The 22,182-nt window shown below is 46.3% G+C and overlaps 1 protein-coding gene and 1 non-coding gene across 4 annotated transcripts in view; both read left to right on the top strand.

The window, feature by feature from the left end:
- Positions 1–1,744: 1,744 nt before the first annotated feature.
- Positions 1,745–1,817, top strand: TRNAS-AGA (transfer RNA serine (anticodon AGA)). Its single transcript has one exon. It is a non-coding gene; the product is annotated as a tRNA-Ser (tRNA).
- Positions 1,818–6,037: 4,220 nt separating this feature from the next.
- Positions 6,038–22,182, top strand: part of LOC139050030 (uncharacterized) — a 35,253-nt gene continuing 19,108 nt past the window's right edge. Inside the window, exons 1-6 of one of the 3 annotated variants that reach the window (XM_070526162.1) lie at positions 6,050–6,450; positions 9,388–9,458; positions 12,224–12,359; positions 14,739–14,815; positions 17,391–17,517; positions 19,456–19,598. In XM_070526162.1, the coding sequence (XP_070382263.1) occupies positions 6,329–6,450; positions 9,388–9,458; positions 12,224–12,359; positions 14,739–14,815; positions 17,391–17,517; positions 19,456–19,598 (676 nt within the window). In that variant the 5' untranslated portion in view covers positions 6,050–6,328. Of the gene's footprint in view, positions 6,451–9,387; positions 9,459–12,159; positions 12,360–14,738; positions 14,816–17,390; positions 17,518–19,455; positions 19,599–22,182 lie in introns of those variants that run through there. The other 2 variants (XM_070526163.1, XM_070526164.1) reach the window with 2 other exon arrangements.

Genomic DNA, 22,182 nt, shown 5'->3' with positions numbered 1-22,182 from the left:
CCGCCTATAAAAAAGCATATGCGGGATTCTCAGAAAGGAGCTTTGAAGTTGAGGAAACATTCCTCCTGTTGCGGAACTCGAACTCGAGACCAATAACATTACTAGGTGGCCGCTCTACTACCTGAGCTAACCAGCAGGCTAGCAGATCGCAAAGCGAGGTCAAATAAAAGCTGAATTCGAAGCACAGGGACACAAAATACGGTAAATCAGTTCTGCGGAACCGCAAAGTGGAGGAAATATTATGAAAAGGAAAAGTTGTAATCCCAGCTGATTTAGCACGAAGCTACAAAGAAAACCCATACGGGAAACCCGTATGTGTTCCCTTTGTAACGTCGTGGTACATACGTGTGGATGACCATTTTTTGCCCTTTAATATCTATTCTACATAAAACGCATCCTGCTCATTATTCTAAACTTTCAAATATTTTCACACATCTCTTACTTCAGCAATCAGTCGATTTCCAGCTACAAAATCACCCGGCTTGGGCCTGTTAGAACTCCGTGCTTTCATAAAGAGTTCGTGGCGAACGCCAGGAACTTTGTATGCGAAGGTTGTGCGAAATGCGAAGATTGTGGGTTCGGTTCCCACCTGCGGCAAGTTCTTTTTATGCGAAGCATATTACGAGAGCCCAACGCAGCTCCTCAGGCGCGGCGGTGTCGCCTTCAATACCACGTGACACCGTGACGTCACGACAGAGGAGAAAAGGGGCTCGAACTCGCGCCGTCGCTCCCGGCGTCGCGGCGGTATATAAGCAGCTGCGCTTGCCTCTGCTAGACACTCACGAGGTGAGATGCCTCCTGGAGACAGAGCTGCTCGTTGGAATGAGAAGCGAAGGTTGCGGCGTGCTACAGAGACTGATATTCTAGGTGGCTTTGGCTCAACTCTTGCAAGATGGGCTGGGTGGGAATTGAACCAGGGTCTCCAGAGTGTGAGACGGAGACGCTACCACTGAGCCACGAGTACAATGCTTCAAAGCGGTACAAAAGCGCCTCTAGTGAATGCGGTGTTTCCTTAGAAACGAGCTGTTTTTAAGGCTCAGGCATGCGTCGCTTGCTCAGGCGCAGATTTCGTTGCCACGCCGAACGCTGCGTTGATCGACGCTCACCGCGTCCAATGCGGGGCGCGTAGTCGCTGCGCCGTAGCCCATTGTCTTACACCCCTTGGCGGGTCGACGGGAACGCTATCGCGTTCCACTCTTGAAGGCGAAGCAGAGTAACGCATGCGTTGTTTCTTCGTCTAGCCGAACCAAATATATCCAAGCAACAGCAGTTCACCAGGCTAAACAGTTGTTCAACAACTAAAATAAAGGCTAGTATACTTCGCATCCTGGGCTTAACCTTAGCTGAGCCACAGTCATATATCATCCACTTTAATTTCCATTATTTCATGGCTTCTTTATTTCATTTATTAAGCAGAAGTGATTTCCCCTATGTTGTCGTTGGTGTCAGTGTTTGTATGCTTCTAATGATATGACTAATAAAAATCGGGCCCTTGATTAACCCCCTTTCTTCTGGTTTATTACATAACGAGGGTGTCGAACTCTGCAACATTGATGCCTTCAGGTAGCATTTGTGGGTTTGTTGACCAGTTCCATTCACCCAAAAAGATCACGTTCTCGTGACGCCTGCGACAAAAAGCATGTTCCACGTCTGTCGCCAAGGTCTGTGAATGGTGGCGCTGGCTAACACTCCCAGGGTTCTACTACGACACATAAATGCCCAAGGAAGTGGATGGGGAAACGACACCGCGGTTGCTCAATTGGTAGAGCATCGCACGAGAAATGCGAAGGTTGTGGGTTCGGTTCCCACCTGCGGAAATTTGTTTCGTTCATCCACAATAATTTTCATTTATTTATCGTTTCTTGGTTTCATTTATTAAGCACAAGTAATTTCCTCAATGTTGTCCTTGGTGTCCGTGTTTGTTGACTTCTTATGATAAGAATACTGCCCAGTGATTTGGTGACTGTTGATGCACACGGAGCACCGGAATGCAGAGGGGGCACCAAGTTTGGACCATGTCGATGTTGTGACGTGCCTAATCCTGAACTTCTTGCAGATTTATGTCGATGAAATGGCTACCAGAGCAGCGGAGCTGGTTAAAGTCGAAGAGCCATCACTAGAAATCTGAACTCGAATGGTGTAGGAATCATGCAGGAGATGCAGAGTTGCTTGCTTCATGACGCAAGTTCGCCAGTAGGGCTTCTTTCCAACTCCTGGAAGGGAAAGCTGCACTTGTGGCTGACGAACACAACGCAAAGGACAAGGCGAGCTTGCTGCAGGCGTGAAATCGGATGAAAGAGGATCGGTAGGAGACTAGAACAGAGGAAAACGCTGCCGCTGGTCTACTTTTCGAGTGCGAAGCAATGCGCTGGGACTGGTGTCGACAAAGCTGTCGGAAATTATTTCTAAGGGTGTGCGTGGCGACATACGTACTGATGGGATGTTTCCAGGGGTCAGAAATTCTTGCAGCTCTTGAAGGGCATCGCGGTAGACCAAGAGAGACTCTAAGCGCTTGAGCTTGAATCTTCTCAAACACTCTCAGGGTTGCCTTCCGAGTGCTGGGCAGCACCGGAGTGCGTTAACTCTAGAAATCCGAGGGTGCCCGTGGTTTTCCAGCGGTGGTGCTTAAACTGTGACTGGTGGACAGGAGTCTCTTCCTTGGGTATGATACATGGGGTCTCCAAAAAAAGTCGCGGTCGACGATTGTCCTTAAATGTCAATGGGGTTTTTGGTGCAAGATAGGCTGGCCAATCATATACAGCAGGTATCCTGCCATCGATAATCTCGTGGAGACGTCAAATGCGCATTTTGCTGATATGGCGCTGAGGCATACTGTCTCTTAAGATAAACAGACGTCAGCTTTGCAATTCTTTGTAATCTAGCGTGAACCTGCGGTCAATTACACCAGAAGCCCAGATTCAAATGTCACCTGCGTAGATTTATATGATGACCGACTGTGGCAGAGATTCCACTAGCCTAAGCTGAGATAGGTTGAACAAAACTGGGCTGAAAACGCCAACTTGTCGAACTCAACAGCTGGTGTAGTGGTTGGTAGTTTCACTACCATCGGCAAATGCAAAGAAGTTATTCGGGTCAGATACCTCCGAATTCACCGAAAAGGGCGGCCACCGTTTTCAACGGACACGAGCGCGTCAACGATGGCTTCACGAGAAACATGTCTAAAGATGGCGCTACGGAGGAGCGTTTGGATGAATTCGGTTGTTGAATCGAAGAAGCAAAATCAATGACGTTGTCGACCGACGAACGACGATGTCGAAAGCCTGTCATCACGGTCATCGCATCTCCATAAACATTGTAATGTGCAAGAAACCAGTTGAAGCGCGTGGTGACCACCCTTTCTATCAATTTACAAACACATCTGGCGAGAGCAACAGGCCGATATGAGAGCAGTTTAAGGGCAGATCTTTTTTGCTTGAGGATTGGGACAAGACGCCTACGCTTCCACGCAAAGCAACAGCAGTGTCACTTCATGAAACGTTGGGATGACGTCTTACGCTTCATGGCCAAGGTGGCGGGTAGCAGCCTACGTTATAGTGTTTAGTCAGGGGCGAAGAAGAACACCTGTAAACAGCCAGATGAGCCGAGTCTTTCACCGAGTCTCGAGTTCTTACGTTGTCGGAACTTGAACGAAGGGAACATCGTACAAATAAATTTCTTGTTGTAGTACTCTGTCACCTGCAATTGCCTCATAAAAGTCTCCTCCAACATTCACTTCTCGTCAGCCTTGTTGGAGAGCAAGTGCCTGCAAGAGGTGGTGGTGGTGAGGAGAAGCGCCAAGGCCGCGGAGAGTTTGCCATACTCGAAACAGTTCTTTGCGGAGGTCCAACTAGCTACAGAATGATTTCCGTTTTTGTTGTCTAATTTGTGCATGTGATAATGTATTTTCTTCCGCGGAATAGATGATAGAATAGCTAGTTGGGAGCTGGGATAATTGTGTAATTGTAGATGATTCGCAACCTCAAAAATGTTCTACCCCTGAAATTACTCTACCTCGCTCCTTCAAGAGCAACCACCTCATAAAGCCTGTATCACACAAATGCACAAATGCCAAGGACGTCTTCACGTTTCGTCCCACAAAGAGAAGCGCAATGATGGAATTCTCGTTTCAGAAAGGCAACGCGTGAACAAGGTGAGACTACAGACCATGTACAGTGAGGCTAACCCGTGCGTGGCTGTGGCCAAAGGAAAAGGTGGGTTGTCGCTGGTTTCCTCCATCATCCAATCACTTAGTGCTCACTCTACAGAGATTGAATACGACACATTTCTACACTAAGTAGATGTATTGGCTATTTCGGAAACGTGGCTTGATGAATCAGTTCCAATCCGAGAGTTTCAATATGCAGCATGATGTGGTCTATGGAGAACAGACATGATAAGCAACAAAAAATGCTAGCGAATTTTTGAGAATTCTCTACTAATGCCCAATCATGTTTAGACATCGCGAAATCGATGTATAGGTGGACACGCATAAGCTACGAAAACCAACTAAACAAAAGCGAACTAAGACTGCAGCCAAGGAACCGTTACGCGTTACTGGACAATTCTCCGAATGTCTGCAGCAGTCTTTTAATTCCAGATTTAATGAAAGTTCGTGCAACAGAATTTTGTTGGAATGGCGGTGCGGACAGCACGGCATTCTATTTATTTAGAAGATCAGCGCTCCCTGTAGCGAGTGTAAAAAATAAATGTTCACAACATTGACGCGTTCACTTGAAAGTACTCCAAATTGGCTGGAGGATACCGGACCTGGAATCTGCTCGCCATTTCATCTTATGACATGCCTGAACAAAGAATCGGTGCATCTACTTGTCAGGCGTCCAGTAGCATAGATACAACACCATTCATAAGCCACGTAGCCTTCTCTGCTGCAGCCTGGCGCGAAGCAGCTTCCAATATTTCGAAAAAAAACGAAGAAAAGGTGCTTAGTTTAGAAGCCATCGTTAATAACTCTATGGTCTGAATGCACTCAAGCTGTCGATAGTGACCACTTGTTCACGTGTTAATGATGTCAAACGCGCCCGCTGGCCACGCAAGAAGGGTGGAACAAGAGCTCGTTAACACCAACATCGAGAACGCACGACCGCCCGACCCTCGACCACAGTGCCCCCTCGCAGACCGGGGACAGACTGCGTCCGCCTTGAGAGATAGAGTTCTTGAAATCAAATTGTTTACAATATATATATATATATATATATATATATATATATATATATATATATATATATATATATATATATATATATATATATATATTCCCGCATTGTTTCACGTGCACCAATTTACCCCTGGAAGACGTAGCACTTCACTTAAAGAAGAAAAAGTAAAGATTACAGTCAATTTATCATACGGCAAAGAGGATGAAAGCGAAAGCCAGCGCGCTCGCAAGAGATTCATTAAATTACTTGAACACTGTCTTTCGAATGCGCTACTACTTTCTATTATTACTTTCTTTCTCTTAAGTCGTTTTTAGCTATTGCTGTTCCTCGGACGCCTGGGCATCGCCACTGTTTCTGCGTGGTTAAAGGCACGCTAGAACGGCCGTGGCAAGTATATGAATAGCATTAGGAGACATACGCTGGTTAGCTGAATGATTTGTGAGCGCTTTAATCGACGAAGGTAGCTGCATAGGTGTTTATATATTCTTTAAGCAAAGAGTGAGAGGGACACGGAAATGCAAATTAGGCAAGCAGACAGCGCTAACTATCAACGACAGATGCGTTTACAGTTGACGCAGGCGTACTCATGCTCCTCAAAACGTCATAAGACACGTGCGGGTACGTTGCTCACCAGGCATGAACAAAACCGGGAAACCAAACGTACCCACTTTTCTGGCCACACTGCTTATGTAGACGGGTGTACGTTCAACTTGAAAAAAGGTGGTCGAATTCCTTTTTATTGATAAAAAAATATTGGCGCATGCGCTTGAATTTTGATGCCATAACGCCGGACGGTCAAATTTTCGACCCATGAGAAATATAAGGCTTGCCCTTAAAGAAGACATTTCATGTCAACGGTATTTAACTGGGAGAGGGAGTTAAACGGTTATGATCATTTGGTGGGAAGGCAGCGCGAGTTATTAGAATGCCTTTTCTACCGTTAAAATATGAGTATTTCATCGTCAAGTAGTGGCGCCACTCTATCGCCTCTTTTTTTTTTCACATGAGCTCTATGGCTGCTTTCTAGTTTCCAAAGCACCAATCGTTTCGTTTGTTCTCTTTACTAATCGGCACCGACTGCGCATGCGCGGCGATTCCACGTGCTTCTGTCACAAAACAGACGCTAGTGCTGCAGAGGCGCCGAAACAGCCATGGCTGAAGAAAGCAAGAACGGAAACACGCCTCCTGCGTTTACGTTCGGTGAAGAAGCAACGCCGAGCACAAGCCAGGAATTCTTCGAAGGCGCTTCGGGCACTCCCGATGGTTGCAATACGTGAGTCTTGCCTCTTGTAACAATTCTCGCTAAATATTGCCCCCCCCCCCCCCCCCGTAGGTATGACCAGGAACACAGGCGTTGATAGCTATAGATTTGTTCTTACTTCAAAGCAGGCCTTTGACAGACAACTTCAGTCTGCGTACAACGTGGGCGACATTCTTAGCATTTCTTTTGCGCGTCGATGCACGGTGATGCGAAAATATTTTCACGGGAAGCACAGCTGCGGCTGCTTATCGTTAAAATCCAAAGCAATGTCACTGCTAGGAGCAAATTCTTCTATCGAAGAACATGTTTGTCGCTCTTGTTTGGTCACCGCGTCGCACACCCCAGTGGATACGGCATTGCCCTGCCGAGTTCGAGGTCACCCCTGATGTTCCTGAAGCAACGGCCTATCATCGCTGATGGTGAAATGCAAAAACACACACGGGTCAACGAGCCTGTTATAGGAAACGCGGTGATGAAGCATCACTTGGTTAATGTCAGGCTTTTCGAATGCTGCTCGCCGCGACCTTTCTAAGGCGTATTTTTCTAATGGTACCCTTTCAACTAAATAAACGCCCTTCACGTGGACCCGGGGAGCTGGAGAAAGCTAAGCAAATCAGGTACGGCAGATGTACAGTCGCCCAAATCTTTAACTGGTGTGCGGGAGCGGCGACTTTTCCGGGCGTCAGCGCCGTATGACGCGGCGAGGCTAGAAACAGCCTAGTAGACGGTGGGCCCAGCTGAGCGCGCTTTGTCCGCATGCGCTTAGCCTCAGGCTGTTTCCAGCCTCGCCCCGTCAAACGGCGCTGACGCACGGAAATGTCGCCGCTCCCGCACACCAGTTAATGATTTGGGCGAGTGTACCTTTATATTCTGCGATTCGCGTATGTACGTCCGATGTACAAGGTCGTTCGAAATATGTGCGAACACGGCGAAGCGTGGCCGCGCTCCGCGGAGCGTCAGCGCATCCGGAGCGGTCGCGCATCGAAACAATGTTGCGCAGGCGCACAGGAGTCTGCAGGCGGTGCTTCGTGTCGTCTGCTACAGCGCGGAAGCGCACCATGCTTGCTTTGCTGGGAAGCGCACCTATGTGCTGGCAGCGCCCTGACGCGCCGAGATGGCATTGTCGCATTTTACTGACTGCAGCGCGTTCATTGTTGGTTCCGCATACGGCAACTCAGCAGCGTGTGTTTGCAATGCAGCGTTCTCGGTTATATGCAGGCGTTGTTTCAAATTTCTCAGCTCTAGTGTAGATCCGAGAATCATTTGAGAATCGTCCGAGAATCATCCGAGAATCATTCACTAGTACAGAACAGTCGCTTAGCTTGGCACTTATTTGCAGCAGCTTATCAGCCGCGCCAGCGGATAAGAGATTGCCGTGCCCAAGCTACCTCCCTCTGCCAGTTGATACCCTTCCACAGGACTGAACAACGCGCTGCAATGAGTAAAATGCGACAGTGCCATCTCGGCACCACGTCTGGACGCTGCCAGCACAGATTTAGGCGCGCTTCCCAGCAAAGCAAGCACGGTGCGCTTCAGTACTGTAGCAGACGACACGAAGCACCGCCTCCAGTCTGCTGTGCGCCTGCGCCACATTGTTTCGATGCGCGACCGCGCCGGATGCGCTGACGCTCCGCGGAGCGCGGCCACGCTTCGCCGCGTTCGCACATATTTTGAACGACCCTGTACCTTTAGAAACAGCCATCGCCACACGGCCCGTCAGTGCCCATTGCTTCACCTGACTTACCGCGCCGGCAGCTAGCGTCGGAGCCCAAACAAACTCGGGCATGGACACGGCCAGCGTGCGACCTCATTCCACAATGCCGGCGCTTTTTTGCTGCCATGGTAAATGGTTCGCAAGTTAGAATGATTTGCGGTATACAACTGCAGATGCCCGTCCCTTCATTTACGCTTCTTTTCTGAGGCCTATGTCTGCAATTGCGCCTTGTTCATGCCCCTGTAACTCAAATAAATTTTTCAGCAAGCCAGCTGCACGTGCCATACCTGAGTGAGTGAGGGAGGGAATAAACTTTTATTTTGTCCAGCAAAACGCGAATAAACGCACACCCGCCTAATCCCACGACAGGACTGACAAATCTAGTCTGCCGACTGGATCGTGGGCGCGCTGGACAGCCAAGATGTGGTCCTCAAAGGCAGTCTTCGCAGGAGCGCGTCATACATGGTATACATGAAGCAAGCTCGCAACAACACATTTTCGTCACATATGCTGAACTTGAACTGATGAGTCCTTCTCTTCTCAAGTGTTCAAAATGAGTCTTCCCTAAGAGGCAACTGTCCGTTCACTATTATTCTGTGGAAGCCATGTTGCTCGAGATTTTATTTATTTTTACGATATATTCCTCATGGCACGAATCCATGATTCGTCGTTTATTTAAATTCCCGTGGAAGTCCTAATACCACCAGGGCGATTGCTAATCCAATCCGGCGTGGAAGGAGCATCTCTTTTTATTACACCTCTGCTTTGAAACAAAGCGTGCAAGAAGTTCACGCAGCCTCTTCTTTTGAGCCTCACCCTATTTTATGGAACAATTGGATAAAAAGATTTCTGGTGCGCCTATTCGGAAATTATTATTGCGATTCTCCTGCACGAGTCGACGCCACGACAGTTAGAAAACTGAACACATATACTCAACTAAAAAGCACTAATCAAAAACGCCGTAAGTGAACAAAAGCTTAAGTTCTACACTAAAGTAAACAAAACTTGACTTGCATGTATGTACAAGTCAAGGAGGCGTTTCCACTACGGTCGATTCCACTACGGCCATGCAGCAAGTGAGAATTTGGGTATAATAAAACATTGCACGTATCACGTTCTTTAACAAAATAGCATTTTGCTTGTTCCAAATTGTGCTTTTACAAAAGTTTCATCAGATATTTCCCGCGTTACCTGGAAGCAATGAGTGCGATACTAATACATATGTCCAATTCTAGGACTTCTGACGACTTCTTCGAAGACTTGTGGAACGCGTTCAAGAGCCTCAGCTATTCCGAGGACGTTACGGGTTACGTACGGCATGGCCTTCGGCCATCGATGCCGCTTGCGAAGACGCTTAACATCCCACAACGGAAAGAACATTTACATAGGCCACGACAGCGGTGCATATACTGCAGAAGAGGACAGACTTTACGAGCGTCAGCGTGTCGGTGTCCGTATGAACAGCCCCAACGCGAATTAACACAATAGCTGATATGAAAGTTGGTGCGTGAAAACCATGCCGCTTGCGAAGACGCTTAACATCCCACAACGGAAAGAACATTTACATAGGCCACGACAGCGGTGCATATACTGCAGAAGAGGACAGACTTTACGAGCGTCAGCGTGTCGCTGTCCGTATGAACAGCCCCAACGCGAATTAACACAATAGCTGATATGAAAGTTGGTGCGTGAAAACCATATAGCGTGATAGCCATAGTTGGACAACACAACTTACAAGGACATAGTTTGCAAATTTGTAGCTCTGCCCCCCACAAAAAATGGATATCACAGCTCCGTAATACGGCATGTGCTAGAGCACCTGAGGCGGGCAATATTGGTTCATGAATTACCATCTTAGAAAAATTTTAAATGTTAACGAGATTTTTCAAGAAGTCCTACCTACAATATAGTATATTTCAGAGCGCCCCATATTATATCGTTTGGACTACCTTAGATATATTATTATGTTTTCAAACTGTGTTATCCTTTTTATTGCTCCATTGGATTTGAAAGTTTGGTATTGTTCACTTTTCAGAAATCCGTCCATAGTGAAAAAATTTTATAAAAACATTCACAGCCAACACAAAACTTCGTTTGCTCCAGTCACTCCATTTGAACTTTCTTCTAAGTGCAACAGACCTCAGCATAATTAGAGCAATTCTTACCGCACATTTCTCATGTATTTAGCCAGAATACCCCTAGCTCAACTTTATATTTCTGCTCTACTAAGCAGCTTTCCTATAGCGAGAACACGGCCTTTATTGTTAAGGAAAGTTCACTTTGTGGAAAACCGAGCTTACGGAATTATGCACATTTTCCATCGGCACCTTAGTAAAGCCTGAAATATGCTGATTGCTGGAAATGTAGAGCCAAGATATCACTCCGATTACAGGCACAACAAAATTTGCAGGACGCTTTAGCTTCGAGTTTAAGACTGCAACGCGATACCATTCAAAGATACCTGCCTGCTTCTGGCGCTTCCCAAATATGCAACTAGTGGCAGACATCCGACTACTCCACCATCAAGCAATCAACAAAGGGCACAACGTCATCTACCAGTGGATACCGGGTCATTGCGGAATTGCGGGCAATCATCATGCGGATGACGCCGCCCGATCGGCCCACGACGGTGCCCGCGTTGTACCACTACCACTGTCACGAACAGACGCAGCCACAAGTCTTCGCTCTCTCGCCCGCGAGCTTACGCAGAATCTGTGGAACACCAGTGAGTTCACGAACGAACGTCTCCACAGACTGGATCCATGTCTGCAACTCCGGCTACCACCAGGGTTACCACGAGCGGAAGCAACACTTCTGTGCCGCCTGTGGCTCGGCGTCGCCTTCACGAACTCCTATTCATTCCGTATTGGAATGGCCGACAGCCCTACTTGCGGAACCTGCGACTGCGAGGAGACGATTCAGCACCTCCTTTGTGACTGTCCCAGGTACAAAGTGCCAAGAACAGTGCTCGTAACCACGCTCGAAAAACTGGACAATCGCCCCTTTACAGAGGAGAAGGCTCTAGGACACTGGTCCAGACGGGCTTCGGCACTCAAGGCCTTAAAGGCTTTGCTGAAATATCTAAGGACTTGCGAATTGTGTGATCGCCTTTGAGTGTTGTATCGTGTAGTATCGCGGTACTGCGTGAATTTCCTTAATTTTTTTTTCTCCTCTTCTTCTTCTTTCTCCTTTTACTCCCTTTACCCCTTTCCCCAGCACAGGGTAGCCAGCCAGTACTTACACTGGCTAACCTCCCTGTCTTTCCTCCTCTTTGTCTCTCTCTCTCTCTCTTCTGGCGCTTCCCGGTAACTGCAGCTTGTGTAAGAGTATTGTTTACCGGGAAACGCTGGCGGCAAACGCTATGCACGAAGCGAGCTTTCTGGTAGAAACGACGCTTATTACGCGGGCCGCGGATTCTCGGTGGCGAGCGCCATCTGGATGCTTTTGCACAGAAATGGGCACGCTGCTCTATGAGTGGTAGAAACACTGGAAAATGGGTTTGTGTTTGAGTTCCCGCATAAAGGATGTTTTCTCGCATATTCCAATCGCAATCTGATGCTATCATGTCTTTAGTTATGTTAAGTCGTACTTCACTATATTTCTGACGCATTTTACTTGAACTCATTTATTTCAGTAACGCATTCGCGCTACACGGAAGGCCTGCGCGGTTCGGTATGCATGATTCGGGATGATTTTTTGCTCACAACACGGTCAACGGCTGCCCCTAATGCCGACACCGGATTATGTGCGACATGATGCGCATAGAGCTACCGCGTTAAAAATGCATAATCTCTTCTTCAGCATGGAGCAATATTGTGTTTTCTTCTGGTGTACTAACTACAGCACATATTTTGGGGGAAATTCTGCACTGCATAAATTCCGTCACACATGTCTATTTTGTCGTGTATTGAAGGCATATTTCCAAGAAGAGGACCGCATACGGAAGCACTCAAGTCAGGTTTCCCTATCACTAAACCTCAACTAAATCTGTGGTTCTTTTTCTTCAGCACTAAATGACGCTCGTTGAATGACCCTTGAACAGGGACAAGCTAACACCTGTTACTCTCTCAGGCCATACACATGTCCCAGAAAGCGGAATCACCAGTTCCCCACCTATGGCGTCCAGCAGCAGCTGCAATCATGCACAGCCCAGTACAAGCCACGCTGGCACGGAGGAAGCATCGGCCATTCCGGAAAACATCGCTAGGTGAGCGCACGTTTGAAAAAAAATTGCTTGCACAAAGCAAATCACAGATGGCGCGTAATGGTGCCCGTGGTACAACTATGCCTCCACTGTCCAAACTTTTCTGGAGAGGTGAGCTCTGATATATGAAACGCGCACAATATCAACCCGTTATTCTAAGCACGCGGTATGGTGGAGGTGGTGCTAACATGCTTGTCGTGCTCAGCACTCCTCGCAGCTTTGTGAAATGCGTACGTACTACGGCATATTCGTTTACAAAGATAGTAAAGAGAAAAGGGTCCGTCTAAAGACAAAATTCAATTATGGGGGTTTACATGACAAAACCACTTCCTTATTTTGAGGCACGTCATAGTGGCCGGCTGCAGGAATTTCTACCTCCTGGGGTTCTTTAACGGGCACCTAAATCTCAGTAAACGGGTGTTTTCGCATTTCAGCCTCATCTAAATGCAACCGCAGGGGCCTGAATTTGATCTGGCGATTGTGGTAAGCAGCCAAACGCTACAGCCGCTGAGCAACCTCGACGGGTGTCTGAAGCAATCAAGCAATGCAGCGACGGGCCATATTGCTTAAGTGACGTTCATTTCAGAGTGCAAGGATAATTCTTACACTTTTGATGATTCGACTATATGCCAAATGCTCAAGTATTGTACCGCTTTGCCATGACTTTCGCTTACCAAGGCAACCTATGAGCCTGGAGGCATGATGACTGCATTACGCTAACGCAATGATGATGGAATAAGAATGAATGTCGTTACGAGGTCGCTGGATAAATCGCGGCCATGACGGCCGCATTTCGATGGGGGCGAAATGAAAAAAAAAAACACCTGTGCACTTCAATTTAGGAGGACGTTAAAGAAACCAAGGTGGTCAAACTTTCCGGAGTCCCGCCCCTGCGGCATACCTCATAATTAGATCGTGGTTTTGGCCCGTAACACCTGACAACTTATTTTATATTTGAGGGATGATATTGATATAATGATAAAGCCGTACAATGGCAACGGCATGACGACAATGACATGCGGATTTTTAAGTCGTGAATGGTGGTATAATAAGGACGACGTGACGACGACTGTAAGGCAATCGCATGAAACAGCGATAATGACGACGACCGCACATCCAAGGCGGCACGATGACTATACCGTATGAAAACGAATACATGATAAAGTCGGTTGAACGACGACGCAATGACAACGACGGCCTAATCCCGGCACAATGACGACAGCGTAACTGCCGCAATATAACCGACAAAAATGACGTCAATGCTTCGGCGAGGGTGGTATCAGGACGACGGCATGAGGACAATGCGATTACGACACTGAAGTGATGAATACGGCGGCGGCGGTGAATCGCGCCCCCGCGTCACCCACGCGCTGCCTCTCGCGATCTCCCACTCAGCGAGGCAGTCGCGCCCCACTTGGCTCCGTTTGCAACGTGCCGCACGAGACACTGTCCGCACCAGCCAATACATCGCGAAATGAAAATGTCTAGTGCTGCGCTCAAACAAGGTGCTAGGGAATATCATAGTAGTCGGTGCAATTTTTTGTAAGATAAATAAAGAGACTAGGTTTGTATATGTTGTTCAAATATTTCAAATAACTTCAAATTGCTCAAATAATATGACCTATTACTTAGAGCTGCCGGATCCGGGACTCGTCATTTCAATCGGTGTGAAAACGCCACATTCACCAAGGCGATGCCGAGTGACATCAGGCGGGTACGAATGGGAATTTTTCAATTAGTGCAGGTTTGCGTCATAATTGCAGAAACCTCGCGGTATCGAATCCCGGCCACGGCGGCCGCATTCCGATGGGGGCGAAATGCGAAAACACCCGTGTACTTAGATTTAGGTGCACGTTAAAGAACCCCAGGTGGTCAAAATTTCCGGAGTCCTCCACTACGGCGTGCCTCATAATCGGAAAGCGGTTTTGGCACGTAAAACGCCATAATTTAATTTTAGTAATTTCAGAAACCATCTGCGCAGTGTCATTGGTATACTTCAACCTGAAATATTGATGCAAAGAATATGTTCAATGCATCCACATTTTATTCCGAAATTAAGGTTGGGATTCTGTCAATGTGGCAGGGGTGCAAACTACATAGGACCCGTTGTAGGTACTCCAACAGTTAAACTGACAATGTTCATGCAAGCGAAGGTGCCATTTCGACTATGGTAGATGAGTGCTCTGCACATTATAGTGCCCCGACTGTGACGTTCGTCCTATGCCAGACAGCATAGTCAGTCATTGATGAGAACGCACTATTGCAAGTAGCGCGATTACAAAACACGACTTTACTTCTGGTGAACATTGCTTTAATAAAACATAAAGTGAACTATTTTTGTGGCTGCTAGTAATTGTCCGACTAATACTTTAATAATTGCAGCATTGCTGACGAGGCCTGGAAGTACCAGTGGAACACACAGCCCACGCCGATAACTGGGGGGACTTGCAACATCGACGGTACGTAGGCGATGGTCATTTGCCACCGGTGGAACTTGCGAAGGCAGTTCACAACAAACACAGGAGATAGCCCCTAGGGTTACCGGGGCAAAGGCAACAGTGCATTTATTAAGTATAAGGATGCACTTTATCAACACCGTGAAGATGGTTTCCGCATGAGCCAGTTTATAACTGTCCTTATTGAGAAATTTGCGTTTATCTGAATATATAGAAATTGATACATACCTTACGCAGTAGAAGCGTTTGAATCAATTGATTCTTATATCGGTTGTCAGGTAAAGGACGCTCCTAGGTAAGCGCAGAAGCCGAGACTGTGCATTCTACGCAGCGAATAATTCACTCGCAAATGGAATCATCGCTTGACCATTGGTCTACAATTTTGTTCGCCAAGCAGAATCACAGTCGGTTCGTCCTCGTAACATCGTGATAACGTTTCCCTCAAACAGACAAAGTTGGTTGACCAAGCAAGTGCTTTCATGCGAATGCAGATTACATGAATAGTTTGTATCATACACAAGAAAGACGACGAGGACAAGGCGCTACTCTCAACTTGAAAGTAGCGCCTTGAGAGTAGAGAGTAGTGTTGAGAGTAGCGCCTTGTCCGGTCGTCTTTGTTGTGTCAGTTGTTTTGCGCTAAATAAAGTATTCATCGATTCGCACCAACTAGCCCGCCAACGCACTGTGCCGAATGCAGATTAAGACGTGCAATCAGGGCGGCGTTTCAGATGTCTTTACGGAGGGGTCGTAATGGTACTGCCACGTTTTTTGCCCAGTGCGCTAATTGCTCACGTGTAGCAGGTTAGGATCAGCCAACGTATCCCCCTGCGGCCGACTGCAGTAGTCACAGCATACAATCTGGGGCAGCCCGAAATATTTTACAATGAAGCCCTTGGTCACTTGATAAAAAGCTAGCCAAGTCACAGCCACGACATTAACAACATTAACAATAAATGAAAATGTTAGGCATTTTCATTTATTTATAAATGATCATTTCATTTATCAATAAATGAAATGTGGAACCCAACTATACGCTTCTGAAACATTATTCATGTTTACAGAGTAACAATCTTAACACCCCATGAATTCCAATGGGTATGCCACTACTTCAAAAGTGTAACGCTTTGTGAACAAGAAAATCGTTGCCATGCTCAAACACCGGCCTTTCAAACTGGATGTTCTTTTTTGTAGGGCGATTAGCATTCCTTGCATACATGAAGCATCATTCGTTCTGCCAGTATCTACGGAACCACTATCTCAAGCCTGACGAACGTTGCGGCTTTAACGGAGCGACTGGCAAAATTGACGATGCTAGACAGTGAAGATTAGTTTCTTATACGCTTATGCCATCACACTAGTTCCTCCGAAGTCAATGATGATGAAACTGAAATCTTTAGTTCCGGTCGTTGGAAATCCGCTTTTTAACTTCTCTGTGACGTACGAAGGCGCATAGACTCAGGCATGTGGGTGTAACAATGCCATAAACATTCTTAGCTAACTTCCTTCCACCCCCTTCATGTTTTAAATAAAGGTCTATTCTGCAATGCGGCGTGTTCCTGCAGTGTTAATGCTGATTGCAGTAGCGTCGATGATCATGCTGGGGAAGTCTCTCCTTTAATTTCTTTTTCGTACTGTCGCATTTTCCGTTCAATTTCACGAGATTTCTCCGCAGTTGTAGGGAACATATGCGCCTAGCTATAATCCTTGCACAGCTATCCCTGCAGCCCCCACTTCAACGCGCTTTGACGCTTTCCGTTGCCTAGTTCAGTGGCATTGCCCCATGAATTAACACTTCCGCATTTCTTTCGAAGCTGATCTGGTGCCTGCAATATGATTCTCATATATGGGAATTGAGCAATCTTTTTGATAGTTGTCCTATAGGCAGTTGATTGCCTACAGAGGAACATTGGCGAGGACACCCGTTTTGGCGTTCCTTATCTGCTGGTAAACATGCAGTGCTTTCAGCCGATGCTTAGGAACTTGAGCTACCGGAGTCACCAAAAAGGTTTGGGATAATCAGTTTCTTAGAGGCGAGTACATCGTTAGATGACGCACCTATCTGTCAAGAAGTTTAATAAATTAAGGGCAAAGTTCAAACAAAAATTTAAAATCCCTCGGCAGAAAGGCCTATTCTCACTTTGTCGTTGTCTGCGTCTGGCTATGTCTGCTGCTCGTAATAGGTGAACAATAAGCAAGAACTTCGTGAGGCATCTGATGTGCTTGTTGCTAGATATTATAGGAAGTATATTGCGCCAGCGGTTCCATGCACGGAAACCGACATGTTTTTCACTTTGAGCATTGTCGTGGCAATGCTCGTGGTTTGAAAAAACGTGATAATCTTCGGAAGAATCCAATAGTGCACAATCTTGATTTTGCTCGGCTTCCTTATCACCACGAATTTGTAGCAAGATTTCACGAATGTTGCAGAAACAAAAGGCACCGCTGACGGACGCACAACAGTAAAGTTTCCTAACCACTAAAAGCCTCTTGCCTTGCACAGTGAGCATGAAATATCAATTCCCCATAAATTGGCCCATCTCTACTGCGAATCAACACTTCTACTATGCTTGTCATACAGGTGTTACTGACAACGGGAGCACAAGTTACCAGCACCTGAGGACCATCAGCAGCATCGATAACGCAAGGCCCAGCTCAAGCCTCGCTGGCATGGAGGAAGGAACAGCCAGTTTTGAAGACTACGCCACGTAAGTTCACATTTAGAAAAGTTCCATTGCAAAGCAACTCAAAGACGACAAGAATGGCTACCGATGTAACAATATGCCTCTATTCGGTGTGTTCTCTATGGGAGGGCTACCTCTGATGGCTGAAACAGGTGCTGCATAGGCAGTTTTGGGCGTTCGGCCGACACAGCCTGCCTTGACATACTTCATGGTTGCAATAGCGCCACCGCACCCGCACAGAGTTACAAAGAGGGAACACCACAGGGCACTGTGCGCACCCCATGCCGCAACCCCGAAACTGCACAAGCTCACCAGATTTCCCATCTTGTTAACCGGCTGCAATGTGCGGTACACTTGCAAGTTTGTAACCTGCTTACTGATTCCCAGTTATGGAATATGTGAAGACTGTGAGGGGCAGATACTCATCTAAGGCTCGTAAAATGAAACAAGGTTATGTCCAAGCTTACCGAGGCAATACAGCAAAGATACGCCAGCAGTAAGCAGAGTCTTCGAAGTTATTCTGACGTCGACCACTATAGCATGCCTTATAATCAGATCACTGTTTCAGTACGTAAAAACCCAGATTTTAGGTTTTATATCGTCGCGTGTTTTCACAGAGGACTGGTGACGTTTGACGAGCGCTGACGCTTGAAAAACAGCGGCGTTGGGATCAACCTAGCGAGCGGGCGCGGTTAGCACACGCACTTCTTACTTCTTTTCCTTCTCGTCTCTTTTTTGCACTGTCCACACTATTGCAAGTGACATTTGAAATATTTTTACCTCTACGGAAACGTTCCAAAGGCCGCAAAAAGAAAAGTATTAGGTAGCAGTTTGTTAAGCTATTGCCGAGTCGCAGGTATTAAGCCTGCCGTACTTGTCGATGAGATGGAGTTCCCATTTTGCACGATAGGTAATTTTGACATGAAAAACGTTAGGCGGAGTGCACATGTGCGTCTTATGCTGATAAGAGGGCAAGTTGAAGTGCTTGTGTAACCAAGTCGCCGCATCTTGCCCAGCCCAGAGGGCCCCGCTTTCATCCCAATTAGTACTTTCTTTCTTTCTGTCCGGTGAGAGAGCAAGAAACAAACGGTAAAAGTGACGTCAATGTGCTTGGCTCGATTTCGCCAGTGCAGGAGCAAGTTAGACGTGTCAGTTCAAATCAGAACCCTCTGTCCTCACTCTCGAAAACAGTCTACGTTTAATACCATCGCCTTCCCTAGGCGAGTCGACTAGGGAATCTGAAGGCTGTCCAGCAGCAAATCACCTTTGTCGACTCCATGGCGGTACCACGCCCATGCTCGCCTACTGTGCCATACGTTTATTCTCACAGTGGATCGTTATGTCTTGCAAGAAGGCTGATCCCTCCGATCCCATACATTAATGCACTACCACGGGTGTACCAAGCTTTCGCCTTCACATGTTAGAGAACTGTATCATTCTGCACTACTTTTTTTACTCTTCCTTAAATAAAGGCGTCCTGAAAAGGCGGACGCATTTTAGCTGTTGCAAAATAGTAATTTGCGATGCCGAATGCCTCACTTGTAGGGGCACATTTCAGGTGGTATCCCTGAATGCTCCTTTTGAGCGTGTTGAAGACGCACGTGCATTTTGAATGTCTAGACCAGCTTAGTTTCATGCCAGGTATTTCCGCTGACCTGCACTTGCTTTATGTAGGTTATGCATGATGCAATATTAAAGCATGGATTTGTATTGCATGCAACTCGAACGAAGAATGTTCTCATCTTGAAGTTTAGCAACACCAACAATCAAATGCACCAGTGTTCAATTTCTGCCAGTCTATAGAACAGAATGCAGATTACAGATTAAATGCCACAAGTTAGCAATTAGGTTCAGCAAGTAGCTTAACCACTAAGGCGCGATATTTTTTTCAACCTGTGTGTTGGCTAACTTTTTTCCTCCCGTAAGTAGAATCGGCCATTTTGAGCTCCTTTGTACGTCTAGTTGCAGGAATGCTACTGGAACCGGAGGAAGAGAACTGCAAGAGTTGGGCGGTGTCTGTGGCAATGTTCCCAGCGGAAGGAGTGCATTACACGGGTATCCCATGGAACCCACGGGTGACACAGCCAATATCTACAAAGCATCTGGTGAATCATCTCTGAAGCAGTCGAAGCTTGCAGAACATTGCCGCAAACGTTATCGCGAAAACCACAAATGCGAAAGCTGTGGTAAACAGTTCTACCGGTCTGATCATCTTGTTCGACATTACCGCGCACACACGGACGAGAGACCATACAAATGCGAAATGTGTGATAAAATGTTTCGGCGTTCTTATGGTCTAGATGTCCATAAGCGCATCCATGCAGGCGAGAGACCCTACAAATGCGAAATATGTGATAAATCATTCTCGCACCGATCGACTCTTCGTAAACACCAGCTCACTCACTCGGACGAGAAACCCCATGTCTGCCTTATATGTACTAGAGCATTCAAAGCAAAAGACAGTCTCAAGCGTCATCTCAACTTGAATTGTAGATACGGAGCTTTGGTTTGCGATATGTGTAATCTATCCTTTCCGGACAACTCACAACTAAGTCATCACCGCCAAGCCATGCACGGGGATAAAACACCGCATTAGTGTACGCATTGTGGATTCAGTTTTGCAGAGAAAGCAACCGTCGATGAATATCTGTGTCACAGTAATAGCTGGTACCTATGTGGAAATTCATTTGAAGACTAAGCTCAACTGATCACACACCTCGCTACGCATAGGGCTGAGCATCCGTAATATTCCGAGTGGTACGCAAGTTAGGTCAATCGCCCGCGGTTTTTGCATAATAACGCGAGGAGGGACACCGTACAGAGAAACCACGCCGACGTTCCTTCACAGGCGTGAGCAACTAACTAAACCATGTGCAGAGACCGGCTTCTTTTGACATTTGAAACGGCTCAGCAAAACACTGCTTTTTAGAAATTACGAGACAAGACGTCGTCGCCGCAATTTTATCGTTCGCCAACGTCGAAGTACACAGCAGGTCCTGGTCAGCGCTCACTGTTTGAAAAAATGTGTTGTTCGCTAGCGTAGCTTAAGGAATCTCATGTTAAGACAAAGCTTGATGGGCTATGGGTGCGCATTTTTCTGCAATTAGAAGCTTGAAGTGTCCGCGCATGATTCTTGACACCTCGTTTAGATGGAGAAGTGCTTTGTGGAACCGTTATGTACAGTGTGCTAGAAAACTATTTTCATTTACAATCCAATTGGTGTTTCTGTTGTTTGAATAGAAGAAAACATCTATCATAAGGAACCATTTAAAAAGTAAGGCTGTTTTTTTTTGTTAACTCAAAAGCAATCTCTGCCATTATTTCAGGTTCTTGAGCCATGTTGCCTTCAGCAGAAAATACTTATAGTGGCTTTTACGGAATATTTATTTCCTTAGGAAATAAATATTCTTATAGGAATAAATATAAATTATAGGTACATTTATTTCCTGTAATTTTTTTCAATGCATTGAGTACTTTCGTTCTCTTTGACTCTTGTATGCTTACTGAAATATTTGTTCACTAGCATAAATTACGCTGTTGACAGTAGCGAGACTTTTAAACTCAGATGGTTTGGAGCTTCCCTGTATGACATGCTCTCGATGTACAAAACTTTTATATATTGTTTTATTTTGGTAGAACCTTTGTCAGTCTTAAGCTGCAGTTTTTATTCACTCGGAAGTTGCATGTTTTGACTCGGCCTGCTCTTCATTTAAAGCTGTAAAATCTTAGTCTTATTTGACAAACGCCTCCGTGCGAGCAATGACATGTCAAGTAAGATGCAGGTATGCATATTGACAAGCGTACATGTATATCTCTTTACTTTCAACCCGTTTGAACAGCTAAGAAATCTTAAGTTACTGCTCAGTGCACGACGGGCCTTCATGTATCAGAACATTTTCGAACTTTCTCGTCGAATAGTTTTGATGTTCTTTTGTAAAGAAATTGTAAGCGCGACGACGATAGAGATGTTTATTCCTAAAGGCGTGCGAGCGCCAGCGATGACGCTGCAATCTTCGACAAATCACGTGGGAATAGCCGACGCTGATTAGGCACAAACCACGTTTTAGATGGTCGGCCCATGTGCCCGGCACTATCTTTCTGCACGAGAATAATCTGTTTTATTAGTTCTGTTACGGCAAATAAAAAGTATATCTCGACTCAGTTCTTCCTGCTGTGTTGATGTCCGTTAGGACAACGTGACATCTCGTAGAGGTGCTTTGTTGTGACCGTATACACCCTGCAAGTGCAATTCATACCAGTAACCAGAAATTTACCCCTCCCCCCACGAGTACCCTATAGACGCAACACTAATTTCAAGGACATTCCTGAACATGCCCAATTAAGAACAAAGACGAAGCCTACATCGGGTCCCGGTGGCCGCCCTAGGTGCTCTACATGGAAACATATTCACTCTAATACTGCAGCTTCTAATTACTCACACAATGTATCTTCGAGTTTCCCCTGCGCCTCAAGCAGCGTAGTCTAGTGTCTAGAATGTGCCAATTGTGGCGTACAATACATTAGACTGGAATGTGAGACTGAGCAAACAATTCATACGAGACTCCACGGACATCGCACAGATACTAAACAAAATTTATTTGAAGCAGTAGCCAACCACTTGAATGAACATGGCCATACATTCGATGAATCCAGAATCTATATATTACAAACTAACTTCCGTTGAACTTC

The sequence above is a fragment of the Dermacentor albipictus genome, chromosome 9 (assembly GCF_038994185.2).
Source record: "Dermacentor albipictus isolate Rhodes 1998 colony chromosome 9, USDA_Dalb.pri_finalv2, whole genome shotgun sequence".
NCBI classification, from domain to species: domain Eukaryota; kingdom Metazoa; phylum Arthropoda; class Arachnida; order Ixodida; family Ixodidae; genus Dermacentor; species Dermacentor albipictus.
This window is presented reverse-complemented; position numbering and strand designations above follow the sequence as displayed.